This window comes from Phocoena phocoena, chromosome 10, assembly GCF_963924675.1.
Source record: "Phocoena phocoena chromosome 10, mPhoPho1.1, whole genome shotgun sequence".
Classification (NCBI taxonomy): domain Eukaryota; kingdom Metazoa; phylum Chordata; class Mammalia; order Artiodactyla; family Phocoenidae; genus Phocoena; species Phocoena phocoena.
The window spans coordinates 74,760,357-74,784,796 of record NC_089228.1 but is presented as its reverse complement, the minus strand read 5'-3'; the positions used below and the strand labels follow the sequence as shown (position 1 = coordinate 74,784,796).

At 41.0% G+C, this 24,440-nt stretch overlaps 1 protein-coding gene across 5 annotated transcripts in view; it reads right to left on the bottom strand.

The window, feature by feature from the left end:
• Positions 1-24,440, bottom strand: part of RUNX2 (RUNX family transcription factor 2) — a 209,049-nt gene that overhangs the window by 94,249 nt on the left and 90,360 nt on the right. For all 5 annotated transcript variants that reach the window (XM_065886427.1, XM_065886428.1, XM_065886429.1 and 2 more), the window contains 2 exons: positions 19,035-19,191; positions 13,171-13,275 (listed from right to left, as the gene is read on the bottom strand). In XM_065886427.1, the coding sequence (XP_065742499.1) occupies positions 13,171-13,275; positions 19,035-19,191 (262 nt within the window). The remainder of the gene's footprint in view (positions 1-13,170; positions 13,276-19,034; positions 19,192-24,440) is intronic.

The window sequence follows — 24,440 nt, the reverse complement described above, 5'->3', positions numbered from 1 at the left end:
CCATCGTCTTGCTTCTGCTCCTTAAAACAATTAATCTCGTGTCCAGTTATCCTCTCTCCTTTCGGCTTCAACATAGTCACGCCTCTTGTAGCATTCCCATCATCTTGCTGATGCTATGTCCTCACGGCTGAGTCCTTCACAGAAGAGCCGGCATTTACTTTCTATGATAATTTAATGAGTAATGAATATTATTTATTAATATCCAGGATGTATCACTGGCAGTGGAAATCTTCGGAGATGCGATTATGGACCTTTTTAAAATTTTCTTCTTTTGATTAATTTTTATTCTCTAGTTTTTCCACCATGTACTTGTCTGCATTTTCTACTTGAGTGATTTTTTTTTTTAAGGTTAACCAGCTTTATTTCAATGGTATTCAAAGTGAGATTCTACTGAGGGTTAACTTACAAAACTTGTGTTCGTCCCACAAAACTCGGTGTTTTCAGCTCTGTTCAACTTTCATCTTAATGAATTCAAGACTCATTCAACAAACATATAGATATTCTCACACACACACACACACACACACACATACTTTTACCTATATATATATATATATATATATCTTCTGTGTGTGAGGCCTTATACCTGGGGACTTGTTTACTATACGGCAAGGCTACCACATCACCAGGCTTGCCTCTCAGGTAATACTACTTCATAACATCAACCAAGAATACCCTGGGCACGATACCAGGAGCTCCCACAGCTTTAATGACGAAGCATCAGGGAGTCCGAGCAGTGAATAACTGAACAGGAAGAGGCCTGGGCTCCTTGCCTACCTCCATGAATCATCTGCTGACTTGCAGACCAACATGAAGCAAATGAGTTTTCAAGTGCCCGTGCCTCAGTTTACCCACCCATAAAATGCATAATGCATCCCTCAAAGGGATGTAAAGAGAATCAGTGCGGTAACAGTCTAAGCCTTTGGAACTCCTCGGCAGGAAGGCGCTACATAATTACTATTTGGTACTTAAGTTGCCCTTCATGTGTGCCAAGTACTTTATGATCATTCCTTAGGAGTTACTCCCAGCGATTCTGAAGTTGTCTTCATGTCTATTTCCACTAAAAGGATGAAGAAATTGAATTGGAGAGAAGTGTAGCGATTTGCTCAGGGTCACTAAGATGGCATTGAGGTCTCAGAAGAGGACTTTCCAGGTTCTCCAATTCCCTCAACCACAGCTGAACCCACATCTTCAACACAAACTACCAATACAGATGAAATCCCCATTAAACTGCTCTGAAATAGCCCTCATGGTACAAAAAAAAATTGTAACTTGTTTTTGCAGAATAGAGTGAATGGCAAGGAGGTGAAACAGAAACCAAAGCTCTAGAATTAGTAACCCAGACTTCACAATCAGCCTTTTTTTTTTTAAACACATCTATATTTCTCCTCACTTCCGGTATAACAGTGTTTCAGCACCTTCATAATCTCTCTGAAGGGCCCATATTTTTCTACGAATAATTTCCAGGACCAACCCTAAGGAGGCATAGAGCCCAGGTTAAATCACCCTGAGTTTTGCCCAGCAAAATACGTACTGGCATTTTCACCCAAGTTGTAGCTCGTGAAAATTAGTGTCAAGAAGGTAAAGAATGAGAAGATGCACGTCATACAGGGTGCATATACAGTTCGAGGAGCCATGAAAAGGTGGAAAGTACCAGCTTGCTTGAGAGTCAGCTGACCTCTTCCCACCAGCCACTTCCTGCATAACTCCAAGGAGGCGTGCACAGAGCCAACGCTGGAGCCACCCCATCTACTTCGCTTACAGGCAGTACTACCCAAGACCATGGCCCTGGTTCTCCTGAACCATGCTCCTCTAGTCCACACATCTGTTTTCTCCCCCTGCTTCATTCAGTGACTCATGTACCTTCTTTGGCTAAATGAAGCATCTTTTGGTTCCGAATCCTGTACTCTCACTAAAATGACAGAAGACGTGTGGACACAACATCTAAGAAGTGCCGCTCTGGTTGCTCAATGAGCAGCAGCCAGATGACCTCAGAGAGTCAAGTGCAGTGATGGAGTTCTTTACCATAAATTTGGATAGAAAGTTCCAGAGCACACGGGCCCTGCCCAAGGCAAAACAGTGAAGTTGGGGGTTGAATTTCCTCTCCCTAAATGTCCCTTCCTTTGACTCTGTCTGTGGGAACATTCCCTCCCACCACCTCTCCACCCACTGGCTCAGCACTTTTCAGAGCCCCTATTTCCCTTCATCCATCGTTCATGAAAGTGTACCTGTCCTGGATTCCAGTCCCTTAACTACTACTCCACTAACCTGATCATAATGGCCTGAAAGTCTCAGCCTAGAGAATGGCTAGGAGTGTGGCTCCCAGACTCCCTGTAGGGTGCCTCTCACACCATGTCACGCTGGCAGCCAGCCTCCACAACTGCTAATGTTTTCAGGAAAAAAAACCGAGTTTACGACAAACAGGTTCTCGCTGAAGGAGCTACCAAAGGACCTACATCAAGAAAACTGAATCCAGAAGGAAGAACTGAGGCGCAAGAAGGAATGGTGAGCGAATAAATCGATAAACATACAGGTAAATATGAAATAAACAATTTAAATACTGATGGTGACTAATTCGGGGAGCATAAAACAAAGATAAAAATATCAGACAGGGGGCTTCCCTGGTGGCGCAGTGGTTGGGAGTCCGCCTGCCGATGCAGGGGACGCGGGTTCATGCCCCGGTCCGAGAAGATCCCACATGCCGCGGAGCGGCTGGGTTCGTGAGCCGTGGCCGCTGAGCCTGCGCGTCCAGAGCCTGTGCTCCGCAACGGGAGAGGCCACAACAGTGCCGAGTACCGCAAAAAAAAAAAAAAAAAATCAGACAGGGACTTCCCTGGTGGTCCAGTGGTTAAGACTCCACGCTTCCACTGCAGGGGGCACAGGTTCAATCTTTGGTTGGAGAACTAGGATCCCGCATGCCACGCCACGTGGCCACAGGGAAAAAGAATCAGACAGCGAAATTAGGAGAGATAGAGTCAAACTTACAGTTACCAAAGGGGAAAGGAGGTATAAATTAGGAGTTTGGGATTAACTTATACACACCACTATATATAAAATAGATTACACAACAAGGACCCACTGTATAGCACAGGGAACTATACTCAGTATCTTGCAGTAACCTGTAATGGAAAAGAATCTGAAAAAGAATATATATATATACATAACTGAATCACTTTGCTGTACACCAGAAACACTGTAAATCAACTATACTTCAATTAAAAAGGGAGAAAAATAAAACAAGATCTCTCCGACTCCAAAAAAAAAAAAAAAGAGAGAGAGAGAGTGACTGCAGTTAAAAGTATGCTAAGGTTCTTCTATTATCCAAGAGGTAGACAGAGATTATGATGAGTTTTATTAAGACAGATATACACTTTAGAATAGTAATGATAATTACTAAAAGAAAAGAAAGAAATTGAATGATAATTTGCAAACCAGGAGAGGAAAAAAGCCGGCACATATCTAGAACAAAACTAGATGCGAAATACTCTAATTAAAGGGAAATGTTTGCAAAAGGGGGAAATATGGAAATATAAAAACCCAAAATCACAGCTTGAAGTTATAAAATCCTGCACTCTTAGTAATACACCAGACCTGAAAAGCATCAGGAATCCATACTGCAACAGCTGACCTGCAGCAAAATTGCAACACTTGAACTTGGCAATGACTGCCTTCAAGGCTGGCCAAGGCCCTGCCTGTCCACCTGACTCTCTGTTTACTTCTAGTACACAGGACTTGGCTGATAACTCTCCCTTTATCTCCCCAAGACCGCTGCCAATAAAGGATTCAAGATGACTTGTTTTCTACCTTAATACGAATTTAAGTCTGAGTTACCTTTCTCAGAGGTGTCTGGATATAAGCCGTAATCCTGAATTTTAATGAAGTCCTTTTGTCTGCTAGCAAAGAGTCTCACTGCCAGTGCATAGCAGCAGAGAAATTCGGAGGGGAACTGGGAGCCCTTCCTTTGCTACGTAAGTACCACATCCCAAATACAGTCTCCTGCATATGACCTTGAATTAATATTTTCAATTTACGTGCTTTTTTATGAACTCCCTTAATTTCCAAGAGTTTCTCGAAAAACGTGAGCAATTATTTTCCATGCCTGCCTAAATAAAAACTGCCGAGATTTTATGTGAAGACCAAAGATAGGCTTTAGTTGACACCATAAAGTTGTGCTATAACATGCGAGGTAGGGACAAGTATGAATATGAACAGCAACATAACATATCTTTTTCCTCTGTTATTTTTAAGTATTTCCCATTCTCCTCTGGTCCATCCCTTCCTGAAGCAAACGCTAGAATACAAACAAAATAGAAGTAAGGTAGTTCAGTGATCTATTGGGAATTCTCTCTCTCGGGAAGGAAAATTCACCTTTTATAAAATAAATAAAGCCAAAAAATTTTGTCCTCTCTCTCAAGTCCCTAACACTGTTTTAAGAATGAATGATTTCTGACTTACAGTGAGATATAAACCGGTGACACACTTGGATCCAGTCTGTGTGTGTTTTGAGAGCACATATCGCTTGAAAACCTGCCACGCTATATTTAGTTACAAGTAAATATATCAACTGGAACTGTGTCTGTGGACAAGGTGTTCTTACTGGGAAAGCCACACTCCTTGTGAACACACGTCCGATACACTGAGAAAGCACTTTTGGAACTGGGAAGCCAGGGGAGAGTGCAAAGGAGGGACACAAGCATGTTTTAACGGCTGCGACAATTTGCCATGAAAGGATGTGAAGGCCCGGCTCCTTGCTGCAGCATGCCATGTGCTGCTGAATTCAATTACTGCCATGCCGTCTGCGAGCAAAGGAATGTGTAAACAGGCCATATAGCCTTGCATCAGTTCCACAGAATGTTGCACAACCCAAAATGCCTCTCGATGTGTCATTTCCTTCTTGGCCATCTTCCCAGCCCCTGACAGTCAGTCAACAGAAAAAAATAGTACTGAAAGAGATTTTAAAATGCTCTTCTCAAGAATACATTCCACCAACCACCAGACTTAACCTCTACCAGCGCTTCTGACTCTCCCTCACCACCCTCCTTAAGGAAAGGGGGAAAGGGAACAGTTTTTTAAAACTGTGATTATTCTCTTAAGTCAAAGATGTTCAACAAGACTTCCCTGGTGGCGCAGTGGTTAAGAATCCACCTGCCAATGCAGGGGACATGGGTTCGAGCCCTGGTCCAGGAAGATCCCACAGGCCGCGGAGCAACTAAGCCCGTGTGCCACAACTACTGAGCCTGAGCTCTAGAGCCCACGAGCCACAACTACTGAACCCGCATGCCACAGCTACTGAAGCCCGTGCACCTAGAGCCCGTGCTCTGCAATAAGAGAAGCCACTGCAGCGAGAAGCCCACGCACCCCAGGGAAGAGTAGCCCCGGCTCGATGCAACCAGAGAAAGCCTGCATGCAGCAACAAAGATCCAACACAGCCAAAAATAAATAAATAAATTTATTTTTAAAAAAATGTTCAATGATGTTTTGTATACTAGTGACTAAAGGATGAATATTTATGACCATCAAACTGCTGCTTGTGTTTGCTGACTTGTAAATATCAAACATGACATGTACCCATCATGTCCATTCCTTGGGCACTTCAGAGACAGGGAAGAACCACTGGAAGTCTGGAAGTCAAGAAGTGAAGGGCTTTTTTGCAGCAACATGGATGAACTTGGAGGGCATTATGCAAAATGAAATAAGTCAGACAGAGAAAGACAAATACTGTATGATATCACTTATATGTGGAATCCAAAAAATACAACAAACTAGTGAATAAAACAAAAAAGAAGCCGACTCACAGATATACAAGGCAAACTAATGGTTACCGGTGGGAAAGGGAAGAGGGGAGGGACAATATAGGGGTAGGGGAAAAAGAAAAGGGTTATTATGGGATTATATGAAATCAGGTGTGTGAAACTTTTGAAAACTGTAAAGCACTATAGAATTTAAAGAATCTTTCATTTTTTTAAAAAATGGGGGCTTCCCTGGTGGCGCAGTGGTTGAGAGTCCACCTGCTGATGCAGGGGACACGGGTTCGTGCCCCGGTCCGGGAAGATCCCACATGCTGCGGAGCGGCTGGGCCCGTGAGCCATGGCCGCTGAGCCTGCGCATCCGGAGCCTGTGCTCCGCAGCGGGAAAGGCCACAACAGTGAGAGGCCCGCGTACCGGAAAAAAAAAAAAAAAATTGTTTCCCCGTTAAAAAAGAGTTAAAGGCTTTTCTACTAATACTTTCCACCAAAGACTAAAATTCAGGTCTGTGGCCTCAGGAATATGTTACGAGGCTTAGCAATAGCAAGGGTATCTCAAATTGTCTTCACAGACAGCAAGAATGTGAACGCAAGAACTGTGTCCAGATGTATCAAATAGCTTTAAAACAATTCGGCTGTCCCTCCATCCAACACACTTTACATGCCCCCCATTTTCTTTCACAGGTGACCAAGCTTTATATCAGCATCCACCATGGATAAATAAGGAAAGGTCATGGCCAGCCATCATCAAAAGCCTATTCCTTCACCCAACTAGGATGAAGAGTAGTGGAGGATAAAAGCCAGCTGCCGCTGACACCATCTGCAATCAGGCAGAGAAAATGCCGAGCTCGCCATTCTCGCCACCCTTCATGGGACTGGAGGTGATCCAGTCTCAGAACTGGGTGGAACAGCACAGGAGAAAAATGAGACAATTCTGTGCCCAGACCACTCTGTTTTGATTACATCTGTTACCTTCCGTTTATAAGGTAAAATGTCTGCAACTGGAAGTGCCCAAGAAGATGGAAAAATAAAATGTTCTCTAAAGAATTAAAAGTGTGCTGATGAACTGGACACAGGTGAGAAGGAACAAGTGGGGAAAAGAAAACAGTTTGGCTGCAGGACACAAGCCTGACAAGCTGGGTGGAGCAGGGAGCAGCTCTAGAAACACACATGCACCCTGCACGTCCAGAGAAGCTCTCACTCACCTAAGCACCAGCCCTACTGAAATCACAAGCGGAGCCAGGCAGAGCACTGCTGCAGCCATGCACTCCAAGCCTACAGGAAAGGAGCCGGATGGTGGGAAAGAAAAGGTGGGGCTTCCCCCTTCACCCACCAGGTCAGGACAGGTAGCTGGTCAGCAGTGACCGGGAGTGTCCCAGCAGTAAGGACACAGGTGATGGCTCTGGCCTCTCCCTGAGAGAAACTATTAACTATGATTTACTTCCCTGGGGCACAACACACAAAAGCTATTAGAAACCCATCCATGTGTGTTAGGTATCAGGTTTGCAGGTGTGCTGGCAAGTGAGACTTTTCAGTGCTGGGTGATGTAGAATACAAAGCCTCCAGGCTTGCTTATTTGAAGAGTCATAAGACACTTTGGCTACAGACTTGCCATGTTGCCAAGCAAGGCTAATAACCTCTTTATGTTCAAAGATCTAATGTTCTTCTCAAATAAGAGTATTGATCTGGCTTGGCTTGCTACTGACCTGTTAAAACCAAGCACCACAAGGTTAACACCCACCCTTAATTCATCTGGTAATCACCAAACTGGTCCAATTCAGAGTGAAGCTACTACCTGCGCGTCCAGAGCCTGTGCTCCGCAACAGGAGAGGCCACAACAGTGAGAGGCCCGCGTCCCGCAAAAACAAAACAAAACAAAACAGAGTGAAGCTACTATCACTGAAACTTGGAGTCACCTTGTAGAACTTTAAATGTCTCCCAGATTAAAAAGTCAAGAGATTGGGCTTCCCTGATGGCGCAGTGGTTGAGAGTCCACCTGCCGATGCAGGGGACACGGGTTCGTGCCCTGGTCCGGGAGGATCCCACGTGCCGCACAGCGGTTGGGCCTGTGAGCCATGGCCGCTGAGCCTGCGCATCCGGAGCCTGTGCTCCACAGCGGGAGAGGCCACGGCGGTGGGAAGTCCGTGTGCCACAAAAGACAAGAGAAACAAACAAACAATAAAACCCCCAAAAAAGTCAAGAGCTCTTTTCAGGAGATGGTACCTCAAAAAGTTATTTCTCCTGTTGCAACAATGACATTTGCCATCTAAGCACTGATGGAAGTTGGTGATATTGGTGGTCCAGTGAACCACTGCCCCCATCATTAATATCCTTGTGGGGTTACCCACCCCAATTTGAGGCTAGGCTGCACCTGTCTGTTGCTTTAACCAACAGAATGTGGAGGAAGTAACTCCATAGTAGTTCTGAGCCTTAAGAAGCCTTACATAGACCTGAAAGCTCACACTTTTGCACCTGAGGGAGACCTGAGCTGCCATATAGAAAGTCAGACTCTGCAAGAGAAGCCGCATGGAGAGGGCGAGGCTCTGGGACTACAGGAGAGAGAGAAAGGCCCAGCTGTCCCCTTATTCCACCGGGCCCAACCTTCTAGCCATTCCACCAAGGCACCAGACATAGCAATGAGGCCATCATGCATGTTCCAGCACTAGCCACCATGTTACTGCAGACACAAGAAAGACACCAAGCAAGACCACAGAAAACCCATCCAGATGAACCTCAGTCAACCCATAGAGTCGTGAGAAATAATAAACTGGTTGCTGTTTTAAGCCATTATGGGGACTTCCCTGGCGGTCCAGTGGTTAGGACTCCGTGCTTTCACTGCCGAGGGCCCAGGTTCGATCCCTGGTCGGGGAACTAAGACCCCACAGGTGGCACGGTGCAGACAAAAGAAAAAGTAAGAACCATTATGTTTGGGGATGGTTTGTTATTTAGCAATAGATAACTGACAAAGCAGCAAGAGAATGAAAAGGCTTCTGATGGTGTAAGGTGATTTACTTTTTCCATCCTCCGCACAGCCAATAATACCCTTCCCATCAGTCCTCTTCCCTAACTCAGAACCACGGCAATAGAACATGACACTGCTGAGCAAGATTTCACCTTCCTGGAGACATTCTTTCAATCAGACTGCAGCTGGAACCAAGTGCATACAAGGAACAAAGGATCCTAATAGAAACTGATGCTTAAAAGAGGTATCCAAACGCATTACTGTTGCCACTGCACTCCACTGACTTCTGCTGGCGAACATACGACAGTACCTCTTCAGAGCTAACTTGCCAACAGGAGGTCAAAATGCCTTGCCTAAACACAAGACTTACAAATTTGGGATCTTAAGTATGATGTCATGTCTTAAGATGATAAGCTGGCAAAGAAAATCAATGGCATTTTGTAAAGATGTGCACCTTCTCATGTTTACGCTACTCAAGATGAAGGTTGTAATAAGTCATCGGCTATGTCCCTTTAAAGGGAAGTTTTATAACTGAGATGAATCACAACTGCAAAAGATCAAAGTTAAAAAACATCAATGATGCCATGGGGTACTTTTTAATCTTGTAATGAGTGATGATCATGTGCTCTTATGAAGTTAGTCCAACTGCCAACGCCAGATGTGTATATTAAGAAAAGGAGTTGTTTGTGATGTGACAGCGCCAGTTCAGCTGCCAGAGACAGAAGACATAGAAGGATGAAACCTTTCTGATTTTTGAGTGAAAAGCAAGTCTTGGCAGATGCGCTGATACGCAGGGCCTCCAAGGAGGGGTACTAGTGCCAGAGCATCCTCTCTTGGACTTTGCTGCAAATAAATTGTTTATCATCAGTTCTGTACAGCTGTCCTCAGGCAGCATGAATACCTGCTCGAGCACACTTTATGGCACTTATTAGTGTTATTTACTGATGAGCACAAATTAGTAAAGCCATCTGCAAGAAAAAAAAAAATATTACCCTAGAGAACAGAATCTAGATGGTATCTATTTCCTGGAAGCGTACTCTAAGCAAAACTACAGCAAACTTCTGACACTGAAATTGATGTAATAATAGCTCATGCTTAATTAGCACTTACTACACGACAGTCACTGTGCTGTACATTTTACATACATGACATCACTGAGCATCTCTGCAGCAACTGACGAGAACGATACTATTCTTCTTCTTCTCACTAACTATTATTATTATTCTCACTTTAACAGAGGAAACTGAAGCAAAGAGAACTTAGGTAACTTGCCTACCACCACACAACTGGTAAACAGCGGAGCTGGGCTTTCAGTCCAGACAGCCTGACACAAAAGCCCACACCCTTAATCACTGTGTTATTGCTGAGTAAAGACCCAACCAGTTAACGCAGAACTTGTCCTTGTTCAAACAGCTCATCTACCAGAAGTAGCCTGTTCAATATATACTATGGTCTTCCAAAGAAGGACTGAAATTCCATTAACAGAAATCAAGAGCACGAAACACTCAACCCCTTCAAATCGCTGCAGCAATAAACAGGTGTACATTCTTTCGATGACAACCACTACTTAAAGAATTAAAATTTTGTGGGAGAAGATGCTAAAACAATTGCATTCATTGTCTTTTTTTCTCCCCTCAGGAAAGCCTTTTTCTGAAGTCCTTCTCTGTTAACGGTCGAAAAAATAAGCCACTTTGAAGTCTAGAGCAGTGATTGGCAAACCACAACTTGTGTGTCAAATCTCACCCACCACCTGTTTTCCTAAGTAAAGTTTTATTGAAACACAGCCATAACCATCCATTTATGTATCGGTGAAGGCTGCTTTTTTTTTTTTTTTTTTTCCTGTGGTACGCGGGCCTCTCACTGTTGTGGCCTCTCCCGTTGCAGAGCACAGGCCCCGGAGGCACAGGCTCAGCGGCCATGGCTCACGGGCCCAGTCGCTCCGCAGCATGTGGGATCTTCCCGGACCGGGGCACGAACCCGTGTCCCCTGCATCGGCAGGCGGACTCTCAACCACTGCGCCACCAGGGAAGACCCGAAGGCTGCTTTTGAGTTACATTGGCAGAGCTGAGTACCTGTGACAGAGATCGTACGGCCCAAAGGGTTGAAATCATTTACTATCTGGCACTTTACAGAAAAAGTTTGCCAACCCATGTTCTAGAGGATTCTCCATTTACCATCACATACACGAAAATCAGTCAAAATCCTATCATACTCACAGTTGAAGGAAGTTGAAAATTCTGGGCATTTTCCACACCTGGGAGTCTCAAAATGAAAGAACAATATTGAGATGAGTGCTTATACTTACATTCAGTGCCCAGATGGCCAAGAGCAGGGCAGAAGGAAATAATCCAGTACAGAGAACCCAGGTTGTAGGATTAAAATGTTACTGATACCAGACCCTTCGTTACATTCAGACACTGAGTTTGACCAGTCACCTCGTGATGTCAGACAAATGACATCACATTTCCACAGATATTTTTGGATCATGAGCAATGTTACTCAGGCTGATCTAGGGTGGTGGTCTGCCACTCGACTTCTGTATCTGCTTCCCCCTCCTACCCTCAGCAGCACCCAGGTCACACAAGTACCAGCCGCCCCCTCTACCCGTAACCCTCATTGCTTTCAGAGCACTTCTCTGCCTTCACAGGGCAGTGAACCTAGCAACTATTAATTCTTCCAACAACCTCTTGGGAATGAGGTAATACTACCCTCGCTTGAAAGAGAAGTGACTTTCCCAAAGCTATTGTTCCTCCCTTTTGTCACCACTTTCAGAATGAGGCAGCACCCACCTTTCCCTGCTTCCTCTCCCAACCATCAACTCTGAGCACCAACCCGTGAACATCTGGACACACACACACACACACACACAAACATATACACACACACAATGATGGTTTTTCCAAGAACTGAGAAAAGCAGCTGAGATCAGCAGGAAACATCTTTACAAGACAAGTATTAGTCGTGTTAAATGTTAAAAGACTACCATCCTGCTTTATGCATTACTAAGAGGGATGTCCCTGCCTTTCCAGGAACGCAGGGGCTAATTAGATTAAATGCTAGAAGATGTCTTCCATCCTCAGGCATCGTCCCAGATGGATGGCAGTCCAGAAAAGTCAGACAAAACCCCAAACCAGGCCAGACGGCCCTGCACTGATCAATTCACCTCCACTGCATGACCACTAGCCCTGACAACCAGAGACGTGGGGCGACCAGAGACGTGTGTGTGGCCACAGCCTAATAGGCCATTCTCAAACTGAGCAGACAGGTCCAGCACTCCCAACGTCGGAAAATCTAGAAGAACGCCATACACGTGAAAGGCGGAGAAAAGAAAAACCTCAAAGACTGGCTTTTGAGGCAGGAAACCTCCCTAGTTCAGGCAAGCAGTCAGCCTTCGTGAGATGAAACAGCGGCCAGAGGAGCGGAAGGCAACACGTATTCCCACCGCTCAAGGACAGGCTGCCAGGGGTAGAGGTAAAACTTCACCAGCCCTGTGCTCTCGGTTTTAGGGGAAGAAGAGCTATGCCACTCTCACTGTCTAGGTAGGTGTATTGTTATATAACAAATATTTCTGCCAGCTGTCCCTCCACCACAAACCAAATTAAACTCTCCAAACACAATGGCTAGGCCTCCAATGAATTCACTCATCAAAGGCAGAGTTCTGTATGATGTTTCCTTTGGCATAGAATTTTTAATGTTGTATATATCAAATAGTCTTTAATCCTTAAATATATTTAAATACTGCTCTGGTGAGTATGTTCAAATTAGTTATGGGGGCGGGGCAGGGAAGGCAACCCTGTTTTAATTTAGGTTTAGCAGGAAGATGATATTAGCCCAAATGGATTGTGTGCGCTGCCTTATAAAATGATGCTGGTTCAACCTTCTAGATGTCTCAGGAGACAAATAAATCAAGGTGGATTTAAACCTGGCCTGACTCTGTTAAAGAAACTACCTGTGGCAATTACTAGAACAAGACCAAACAACAGTGTTGTAACAATCAAGCAAGTTATCCTTTGCAAATAAATTCTTTGTAATTAAGCGGTGTGCTCTTTATAAAGGGAACTGAGTGTAAAAAGTTAAAACACATTCTTAGACCATGGGAAACACACGCAAATGCTTTTTGACTAAGCTCAGTATTTTTCAATTTATTTTCTTCCTCAGCTCTCGTGGACCTGTTCTGCCTTGTCTATTGTGCCCAGCGGATGAACAGAACTTTTAGTAAAAAATTACAGCGACGGAAAGTCACAAAGTTATGTAGGGCTTAGCGATTTTGCGGCAAAGGTGAAAAGTGTAATTTGATTTTCTACTAACTGTGAAGTTCTCCTAATTGTCCCTCATAAAAATATATGCAGATAGCAAACCTGGCAAAGAAACTATGTGAAAGTAGCACTAACTTATTTGGGATAAATTCCTCACAGGGTCTCTGTAAACTCTATTCCCATTTCCAGTAGGAAGGCAAGCACTTACTTCTGGGTTCCCGGGGTCCATCCACTGTAACTTTAATAGCTCTGTGGTAGGTGGCGACTTGAGGAGGATTTGTGAAGACAGTTATGGTCAAGGTGAAACTCTTGCCTGCAGATAGAAAAGGGGAAAATCAACAGTGAATATAAAAAGACAGTACTGATGACAAAAATAGCAGTACAGATGTCCAAACTGCATTTAAGCATCGCGAAGAGGGAACAAAACAACACGGGTCAGGACTCCTTATTCTAATGAGAAACCCTCTGACGGCCACCTTAGGGAGTTCCCAGGCTCACTGAGTGCTACGACCATCATCTTCACCGCGGTCCTGTGCAAGGAGGCTCCAGTTCCAAAAAGTTGCTTAGTAAGAGCCGTAATGAAAACAAAAACTGGACCTCTTGAAGAGGGTTCTCTTTCCCTTCAGTTTTCTCCAACATCAGGAACACATCCAAGCAGAAAATTTTAGAAGTCTTTATTTAGGATGAGGTCATGACCCCGTGAGAGAACAATAGTAAATCACTGTTGATTATGCTATTGACTTCACATGGCTTTAGCATTTCATTTGCTTAACTGCACTACAGTGAGAAGATGAAAGAGGAAGGTTCTTATGGGAATCATTTTAACAGGAGCCAGTGTCTCCCGTCCTGGCCTTAATGTGCCTGTGGTATGATGATTTCATCATTACTGGAACAAAGTTTTTTTTCCTCCCTGCCCACCCCTTCCTTAACATACATCCTCACTCAGCAGCAATCTTGAAATGACTCCCTGACAGTGACTTATTTTTGGCTAAATATACATGACATCTCCCAATGTAAATATGAATACTTTCTTTCAGAGGAGGGTGTACTTCATCGAAATATTACATCTGATGTTTCAAATTAATGAGCTAAAGGTGATGAACAGAGGTTGGGGGGAAGACGGCGTGGGGGGGAGGGGTGATGGTGGGGGGGGGGAGTTTAGGAGCAGATTTGGATGTTTGCTTTCTCCAGAAGATACCAGACTCTGTTACCCAGACTCACTGACAGTTGTAATCAGTTAGATTTGCAACGGTTAGTCATGTCAGATAGTCAAAACTGCAAACTGTTACAAGACAGGAAGAGGTGGGCGTGAAGCAGTGACTCAATAAAACATTCAGCAATCTCAAGCCAGAGCATTCATTTAGCCTGCTCCTGGGACAGATCTTTAAAAAAGCTCATTTCGTTTTGCTTTGTTTTTTGGTCAGAGACTGTTTTTCCCTTTACTGAAAGCAGAGGGTATGAAATCAAAACACAAATCTTAAACAATATGTAGCAATGCAAAGTTTAATGCAATCTTTTCAAAGCTTAATATGGAACAGGTTATATACAAGGCTTAATGTGGAACAGGTCTTTGGCTGTCAAGTCTAGTGAATGGGTTTTCTTTTCAACCCAGACCACGTAAGTTCCTAAAAAATGTTTAAGACGCATATCATTTGTTACTCTGTATATATAGCTTTAAGTCTCTTTGGCTATACTTTGGCCGGGAAAAAAAAAAAATAGGAAAGAGAGAGATGCAGGGGGAGGGGGTACAGGGAAAATGAATATTGATTAGAAACCTATTAAGTGCCAGTCGCTTCATACACATTATCTCATTTAATACTACCCAGTAAGGTTTATCACCCCCACCTCACAAATGAGGAAACCAAAGCCCAGAGAGTATTGGTAATTTAACCACACAACTAATAAATGGAAAAAATCAGGACCTGAACCCAGGTCTTCCAGACCCTAAAATTAATGCTCTTCCTTTTAACTTTGTCAGAGAACATTTTTAAAAATTAATAGGTAATTTATTGTGACATGTGTCCCAAATAGCTCTATCAGACCAAGAAGCAAATATAAATCTACTAATGTAGTATGTCAGCCAGAATGATGAAATCATCTATTCTTAAAGTGTCACTGATATATCGTATTTCATCCATTATATATTGAATGTTACATGGATTTAAGTAATTTAATTGTCTGGTTGGGGAACAGAGGATTTATTATAAACATTAAGACTAACCAGAAGAATAAGGCATCCAGGAGTCTAAACTAGTCACAGAAAACTGAAAGTCTACAGAAATGGAGATTAGAAAGTTGAATAGGAAGCCACTGGATTCAGATCAGGACCTTAAAACAATGGGAAGTTCTGGAGGAATGAATGGGCTGAACCCCTAGATTGAAAGTTAATTTGCATTAAACCGTAAAAAGATCCATTCTGGGTTGGATCAACGGTCTGTGAGTCAGGATCGCATTTCTAACAGTGGCTTTGAGGGCAGTGCTTGGAAGACACTTGTCATCTGTGGCACAAATCTTCATAAATCAAGGACGTACACATCTCAATTGTCCTTAATGACTCTAAATAACCTGCTAGAGACACTGCCCATGAGTTTATATAAACCGGTTCTAACAGTATTGCTGTTTGAGACTTTTACAACGCACTTAGGATATTAAAAGGCATCGATGCTTCTCCCAAATTCAGAGGAACACCTTAGGTAGGAACAAAAGCCAAATATAAAATTCACCCTCCAAGATAAAGCATCTAAATGTTCAAAACAGAACCAGTTTTCTATAAAGACCTCTTTTAAAAAGAGGTGGGTTTGGGGGAAAGGAAACAAGTATTTGAGTCCGAGGGCGGTCTTCTAAAATCCAATCCTAAGGATCAAGATGTACTTCAACAACTAAAACAAAAACCAAGGAGGTTCCTTCCACTTCTCATTGCCCCTTCAGAAGGAACATGAACGTAATGTTCAAGAAACTTCCACCCAACTAGGTAATTTGTTCTTCCCCCTATAAACAGTGATACATTTCGTTAAATCAAATGTTTATATGTATATTCATGACTTCCTTAAATTAAAAAAAAAAATCCCAAATCCCATTGTTTATTACTTTCCATAATAAGCGATAAAAATGCAGGCTCTTAAGGAGCTAGCGCTCATTAGACAACTAATTGTAGCATCCTTGGCTTCATCTAGGAACTAGTTCTGCAATATGTCCTCAAGTCATATATTTTCTGAGATACACATAGGAACTGTCATTGAAAGACAATTCCAACCTAGCCCAAGGGGCTGTCAGAAATTGTCGGGAAAGTTAAGATTATAAGCAGGGATTGTATCCTAAATTGACAAGTACTATGCTCTGTACACTGCAGGTGCTTAGAAGTGCTTGTAAATTAAAAGCAACATGCTTGATGTCAAAAGTGAGGAAACACACCAAGGAAACTTAAGGACCAAAGTCACTTTAAATACTTCTGTTTAAAATATAAAGGAGAAAAAAGGAAAAGACAATTTAAAAATATAAGCCACTCCTCACTTAATGCAAGTTTCACCGATGCTCTACTTTTATTCCAAAGTACTTCATAAAAGTTGTGGTCACTGGATAACCCATAATGCCAGAGTAAATAGTGATGTGACTCCCTTATAAATCAAAAACTGCTTTGCAATTTCTGAGAGTTTATATATCTACCAGTGAAAAAAATTGTACCATTTGAGGAACTTGGTGTTTTTTTATTTTTTAATGCTACTGAAATAGAAATTTTAAATAGCTGGGGAAAAAATACAATGGTAGCAGCGTGTTGACCCACACTTAAAAACCTGAGAGAAATGTAGAAGTGTGAAAATCAAAGAGGAAGCTGGAAAAAGTCTGTTAGAAAGCAGGTCAGGTACACGGGCAGGTTAAAGGGTTTCCTGCCACTGAAGAACTGACCCATTTTTTTTTTCAAAGAGTGGTATCTCTTGTCAGTATTCTCTGTCTTTTTTTCCTCTTCATTTCAGCTTGATATTACTGTTTCCTTTCATATAATGTTAATGTCATGATATAAAAATCTATTATTAGTGATAAATCAATTTTTCTTTCTCTCTCCACCCGCTCCCCCCACCCCCAATCTAAGTCTCGAAGACAAGTCTGGACCAATTTCTCCATCCTGCCTCTGGCAGCAAACTGTAGCATTTCAGATCCTCCACCAAGTCCCGGCTGCTTCAAAGGAAAAATCCTACTTTCTTCAGTTAAGATCATAAGAAATATAGGGGGAGGGGGTCAGCTCTGTTTGGACATAATTACACTTCATCAAAAGAAGCTTTCTTCATCTTCCATGCGTGAAAAGTCTGCAAGCAGTTAAGTCTGTCTTTTTTTTTTAAATATAAAAATTGCTATTTGGGAAACCAGCCAAAACTCAGAAAGCCAATATAGTAAAACAGTGCACACCCTTTGTTTCTCTTTGAAGTTTCTTAAATAAATATGTTGAGGGTTTACAAAGTACACTATCACTTTGCCATAGTTTCTACTCAAATTGATCAGAGAAAAGTTATAGAGCATCTATATAATACAAAAGCAAGATAAATGAAAACACTAGTTTTTATCTGTAAAATGAAGTATAGCGCCCAGTCTTTTAAATACTAAAATTCATTACTCTAGTTCAAAACAAAGTAATATTACATAAGGAGAAAGATGCAACTCAGAGCATACAGGTACATCATCGTGTTCAATTTTTTCTTGATTCTTACTAGAAAAAAAAATTTTAATTGTACTGTGGACCTGCACCAGTAACTGAGAAAAAAAAAAATGAATACACACACATACACACTTCACACCTCATCAGTCAACAGTGAGACAGAATGTGTCTTTTTTTTCTTTTAATGAAAGTGAACTAAACCTGATGCTGAGATAACCCCTTGAGTTTTGATTCTACCAGAGGCTCTGAGCCTCATTTTATTTCAAACCTTTCAGTAACAGTATCTCATTAGCATGCATCATTTTTTTTTAAGTTAAAAAGTACAACTTCTTGGCCCTGTTCCTAGAAAGTACACTAAAACTACTCATCGGAAACAGCCTTGCCTGAACTTCCCTTATCAAGTTTTTACAATGGTAATAATTTGACATCTGATCCAAACTAAAGGGCAATTATTGGACATGGTTTAAAAATTGACGCTTCTTATTTCCTAATTCAAACCTGGGTTGAAGTCACCCCATAGGTCTTTATAATTTATTTCACCCCAGTCCTAAAGTGGTCTATTTTCTCTCTTCTCATCGAAATACTTAACATGGAAATATTAGATTCAGTCAATAAATAAATGAACATAATGCTTCTAATGAATGATGATTAAAAGTCTCTCTATAGAATAAGTAAATAAAAGCCAAATATTGGTTTTCTCTGAGACTTTTTTAAGAACATTAACCCCATTTATAAAACAGCTATAAAAACCCCAAAAGGGATTATTTTCTGTTTTATGATCTTTTGATGGATTCCTAATATTTGAATGGGGGTGTGGATGGTGGAAACTCTTAAATAATGTACAAATATTTAGTCCTGATCATTCATCTACATAGTCATACTAACGTAAGTAACACCTTATTCACTTATTCGAATGAAAAGCCTTCTGTAAAAAACCATGATTTTTAAATAGGTTCTTACAGAAGTAAATTAAATCCTATAGAGGTAACATATGTGATAAGTGAAGAGCATTATGCTTGCTGTCCTTGCTACAACTTCGAGCAAAATTGATATTATCAGGAACTTGATCCAATGCATTCCCTTTTCTTTGCCCTTTGCCACTGAATGTACTCAGTTACTTGGCTCCTGTAACTCAGAACTTGAACCTCCACTGTTCTTCCCTCCCTCCACCTTATATGCTCACACCCAGTGAAATTAGGAACTGGTTCTTCTGAAAACACTGTTTGAATTTTCAATATCATAAAACAAATGAAAAAGGCCTGAGTACTCACTAAAACACTCAACCTCATCTGGACGTATTTAAAGAAAACCTTTAGTAATTCTATTCGGTAGAAGGTACTGATTTGAATACAGACAGGCCTACATTTCATCAGAGGATCCTAATGTGTTTATTCCATTATCCATATTAAAAATCAGAGACCTACCTCGTCCACTCCGGCCCACAAATCTCAGATCGTTGAACCTTGCTACTTGGTTTTTCATAACAGCAGAGGCATTTCGGAGCTCAGCAGAATAATTTTCATCATTACCCGCCATGACGGTAACCACAGTCCCATCTGGTACCTCTCCGAGGGCTACCACCTACATAAAACAGGAAACACAGCAACAATAATGGCACATCAGAAAAGCTTAAAAACTGAGAATATAGTCTCATGGTAAATGATGCATCTTATCAGGACTTAGTGCTCTAGTCCAGTAATGGCAGACAGGAATGAGGCATCTGCATATGGGTTCGGATGCCACTTCAAAGAGACCAGTGTTTCAGGGTCCACCCATTCCAAAGGCAGGCAGAAGTTTCCTTCATTTGTTGTTGGATTCTTCACAGAATGCATGTACATTTTTATTAAATCCCCATGTTAAGTTGTCCATAGGAATTATGCCACAGAAGGAAAGCTGATGCCCCATCTGCAGATTGCATCGTACATATTAAGGCACCGCCTGTCTGCAGCCTGGAGCGCCCTGAGGTGTGGTCTCATCCAGATCACAGGCCAAAAAAAAAAAAAAGGAAGTCTGGTCAGCTTTATGGGAGAAGATATTTAGGGGAAACCTTACAGTTACTGACTACAGGGAAGACTAAATATAGTGTGGTATCCAGAACTACATTTCATCTCCTCACTTTGAGCTAGATATTCAGCTTTCAATCACACTGCAAAGAACTACTGAATGCCCACTCTGCAGTGGGACCCATGGAATATACAAAGCCATCAAGAAGCCTGAAGTCTAGGTACAGGATAAAGATATATAAGAGGCTGAAAATGACCACCGACAAATGACTGGTATAGACAGAAAATATACCCTTAGCCAAACTTCTGTCTTGTCCCATCTGCCTTCTTGGAATGACACACTTGCCTCCTTAATCTTCAACAATTAACCTGCAGCCCATTAAGTTGGGCAAGTCAGGATCCGGTATAATCAGTCTTTGAGTCTAATAAACATTTTCACTGCTGCAAGGCATGGATCACACTCCAGGGTCGGCTAACTTGCAAATTGGTGCCTCTGATTAACATGGAGCCCGGAAGGGAATGCCGGTGCAGAGTCTTTGCTGTCATATATAAAACACACTATTCTTAATCCATGAATTAAGGCCTTGCTCCTTAATAACATCCTTTCTCTCAACTAACTTCCAGGATCCTATAATATTCAGATGAGTTCCATCTCTTGCTCGTTCGGCTTCCAGATGCCCATGTGGTGACTAAGCCATAGCTCTGGCTGCAGTAGCCCCACTACCCTCCAATGACAATATCCGTGTGTGCTTGCCTGTCTGGCAAATAGTACCCTCATCCTTCTGCTACTCCCTCTCTTGTCAAGATGTCCATAAGGCAAACCAAAGCATTTAATTCCATGCTCCCAATACAATTTGTACGTAACTCTCATTAAAGCAGATTCTTTACAATGTCATGAAACAGACATTATCACTATACTTTAGAGCTGCATTTCCCTCACCCTTGAACCCTACCCTAGCACCCCTCCACTATACCCTCTGCTCAAGCCAGGGAAACAACCAAACTTGTCAATATTTTTTTTCACCCTTACTGTTCCCTTAGGCTGTTCCATTCCTTCTTTAGCACTTTGTTATTCAGTTTAAAACCTTAAAGCCGTCCTTAAATTACAGAAACCACTTCCTGAGCATCCCACTGGACTCAAATGATCCTCATTTCAAAGTACGGATAGGAATGACCCATCTACTCCTTTTGATATGCTAGCCCAAAGCTACGAGACTCCCTCTTAGGAGCCCAGATTATATTAGACTAGAAATTACACAAGGCAAGGGCCTTCATCTGTCTTGTTCACCACTAGACACCCAGCTCCCAAAACAGTGCCTGGCACAGAGTAAGTGTTTGATAAACATTTTTGAAATAAATAAATGAAAGAGCTCCACAAAGAGCACCACTTCCCACTGCCAACAGTCCATGAGAGAACCAGTTAAAGGTTGAGTCAGCATCCCCAGCTAGCAGCAATATGCCCTTGCTCCAAACCAGTTTTCTGACAACTTTTTCCATCCCAGAAGAGAGGGACTCATGCCCACTATCCTTTACCCGGAATATACGGTTACTCTGTTCAATGTGAGAAGTCTCCCAGGTCAAGGGTAAATCCCTTGAGAACATGACTTCCTTCCTGCATACTTGACCTAGGGCCTCAAGTGGATGCTGAACACAGGTAACGCTGTACCCCTGATAGGGGCAATGTACTTTTCAACTTTTTGAATTCACAATGCCAAAAATGTGCACATTTGAAAAATACTGAAATACTGAAAAAACCGACTGTCTGCCAGTATTCATCTGAATGTTTGACATTTTTTACACTCAGCATATTGTGTTTTAACACCTGCTGTGAGGCTTTCTATGTCAAAGTAAATATGGAACCAGTAAGTGCACTAATGAAGGTAGAAAAGTTGTACTGTTTAGAAGAGAATTAATGCACCGAAAATCAAGAGGCCCCACTTCTCCCCCACCTCTGTTAACACATCTGCTATGATCTCAAGTAACTTCATCTCCTGAAACTACCGTTTTCCAATATAAATTGGAAATCGTTTTTTTAAAGTCTGTAAAATGTAGAAGATACTATATAAGTACGGAGTACGATTATAATCATGTACTTTTTGTAAGATGAGCAGGCTAACTTCTGTTCCAAGTCAGCTGTGTGCTAAACACAGGCTTTTACTTATAAGCTTCCTTAAAGGGTTCAATTGAATATGTAATTCTTTACTTCATGTCCTGAGATGTTTTTTGGTGTTGTTGAGAGATACCAGGAGGACTGCTGATGGGTTTCACTCCAGGCTGGCTAAATTTCATTTAAAAAAAGTGAAGAAATCTGCCCCAATATAAAGATTTTTAAGAGCTCTGGGACATTATTATTTTACTGCATATTTTTAACATAATGGATTTTTTTTAGTTAGAAGAAAAGGAAAATTGATTCAATATGGGAAAATACAAAAGAAAAGATCCCTAAGCGTGAAACACATAAATCCATTTTTCTTTGCTTAAGCAGTATAATTAAATATTGGTATGTTTTATGCATTACATTTAATAACAAAACAAATAAGTCATCACAAAATGTGTGAGTCTTCTATGAGGCTTACAACTTGGCCCGGAAAAAAAAAATTGCTAACTAACAAGATATAGTGACAACTTTTCCTGTTATGGCTGAATTCTATTTTAATGGCTAAATATATTGGTTCTTTCTGCTATTCACTCTACTAAAGCAGATTGCCTAATGTTTTTCTGAGGAAAAAAGGGGGGATAAGAAGTAATGTATGTGACTTTATATCAATCAGAAGTGTAATTATATGTCTGAGGGTTTAAACAAAAAAGTAGATCTCTGAAGCTAAAAAGTTTCCCTTGGAGATTCTCGACTGTGTTTATCTAAAAGAAAACCAAAAGAATCAAGAAATTTTTACACATTTCATCTGTACCAAACCCAAGCAATGGAAAACACTTTAAGGGGTAGAGAGTAGTCAAAAATCGCCCTTTAACTAGTTAGGAGTTAGCACGCATTAAAATTTGTTTCCACACTACCCAATACCAAAAGTTGTTCTGCAAAGAATAATTTGTGACGAAAACTTGACAGTTACTTTTCTAGGTGCTTTTAACATATAAAATCTACAAATTCAAGAAACTTCATGGGGAAGAGGGAAGTAATTTTGTGCCCTGACATTTTAGAATAGAGAAAGAAGTTCCTTTATTTAGCACACCTCATTATAACTAGCATTTAAATCACATGATACGGAGCTTGTGCAAAATAAAGTAAAAGAATATTTAACTCTAGAAACGCTATTGAAAATTTTTATGAGACTCCCTACGACTAAATCTGTGAGTTACTCTGAAAGAGGAACAACAGAGAATTAACTCAGGCCCTTAAAATTGTTTTTGTGGTCTTATTATATGGAAATTTAAATTGCCTATGACATTTCCACGTACAGAAGTCTAGTCTTCGCTAATCAATTACTCTTACAGACCAATATCACTGGGCACACTGCACTTGCAGCAAAACTGAAATATAATTATTTTTCAAGATAGAATCTTATCAAATCTTTCTTTGGAATACAAAGAGAGGTAAGGGAGTAATTGCAAAAAGGAAAAGTTTTATTTCTATGATAATTATTTAAAGATAACTTTAACTATCAAAAAGTTTCACAAATATTACAGTTACTTCTTAGAATCTAACTTAGAATTTAGAAAAACCTGGTTGAATTGTAGAGAAAAGAGTAAACACAATATAAAATATCATTTCATAATTTTTAAAATACATGTCAAAGAGAAATTTGATGGAAATTACTTCAATTTAAGCCAGAAACTTATGAGCCATGTATCAAGCTGGTTTAGATCATCTAACAATGGATATTCTGGAATTTTGAAAGGATACAAACAGCAGTGCCAATGGGGAGAAAATAATGAACGATATTTTACCATGCCTGTTTTCAAATATAAGTTTTCTAAAATTTCTGAGTGTTTATTTTCCATCTAAAATTATTTGTTTCCGTTACCTTACCAGTAAGTTTTATATACTCAATCCTAAAATTTTTAACTTCAAATAATTTTTATTGCATTTAAAGGCGTAACACAAAAATGTGTCTGTCTTTACATAACTTGAGATCTATTACGATTTACATAATTTTGCACAGCAACTCACAGTAGGTTTAGCGAAGTTTTAACAGGTTTAATAACCTGTTTTTCTTTGTTTAGGTAAAATTACATTCAAAAAGACACAAACATAAAATCTGATCATTAAACATGTAAGGAAACTACAACTCATTATGTCAAATAGTTATTAGCTGCATACTTGCTTATGAAGAGAAAAATGGCCAATGATGTTGAAAAATTATTTTCAAATAGAAATTGCTCCATCATTTTGAAACCCTACTTATGACAAATACTGAAAGGTATCATTAAACATGCAGAATTAACTATGAGCAATAGATCATATATCTAAAACTGTGTTTTTTTTCTTTAACATTGCCAGAAAAACATATGATACTGGTAAATATATAGTCCAGCGTTTGCTAACTTAAAACAGTGCAATAGTCTTACACTACTTTTAGCTTTAAAATATACATCTGGACTTAAATTTTCTGCATAGTGTTTCAGCTTGAAGCTATTTAAAGCAGCTGAGTTATGAACCCTGAACACCAGGCTTCAGGGTGGAAATGCTGACAGACCCCTAACTTACAAGGGTGCTACTGGATACAGGGCTAACATGTTCTCTCCACTATTTCTACCTGACCATTAACTAATGAGCTGAATTTGCATATTGCTTTTTCATCACTACAGTTACCTAGGACAGAAAGGGCCTGGGATCTTCTAATAGTATGCCTTAACTATTTTAAGCTTTCA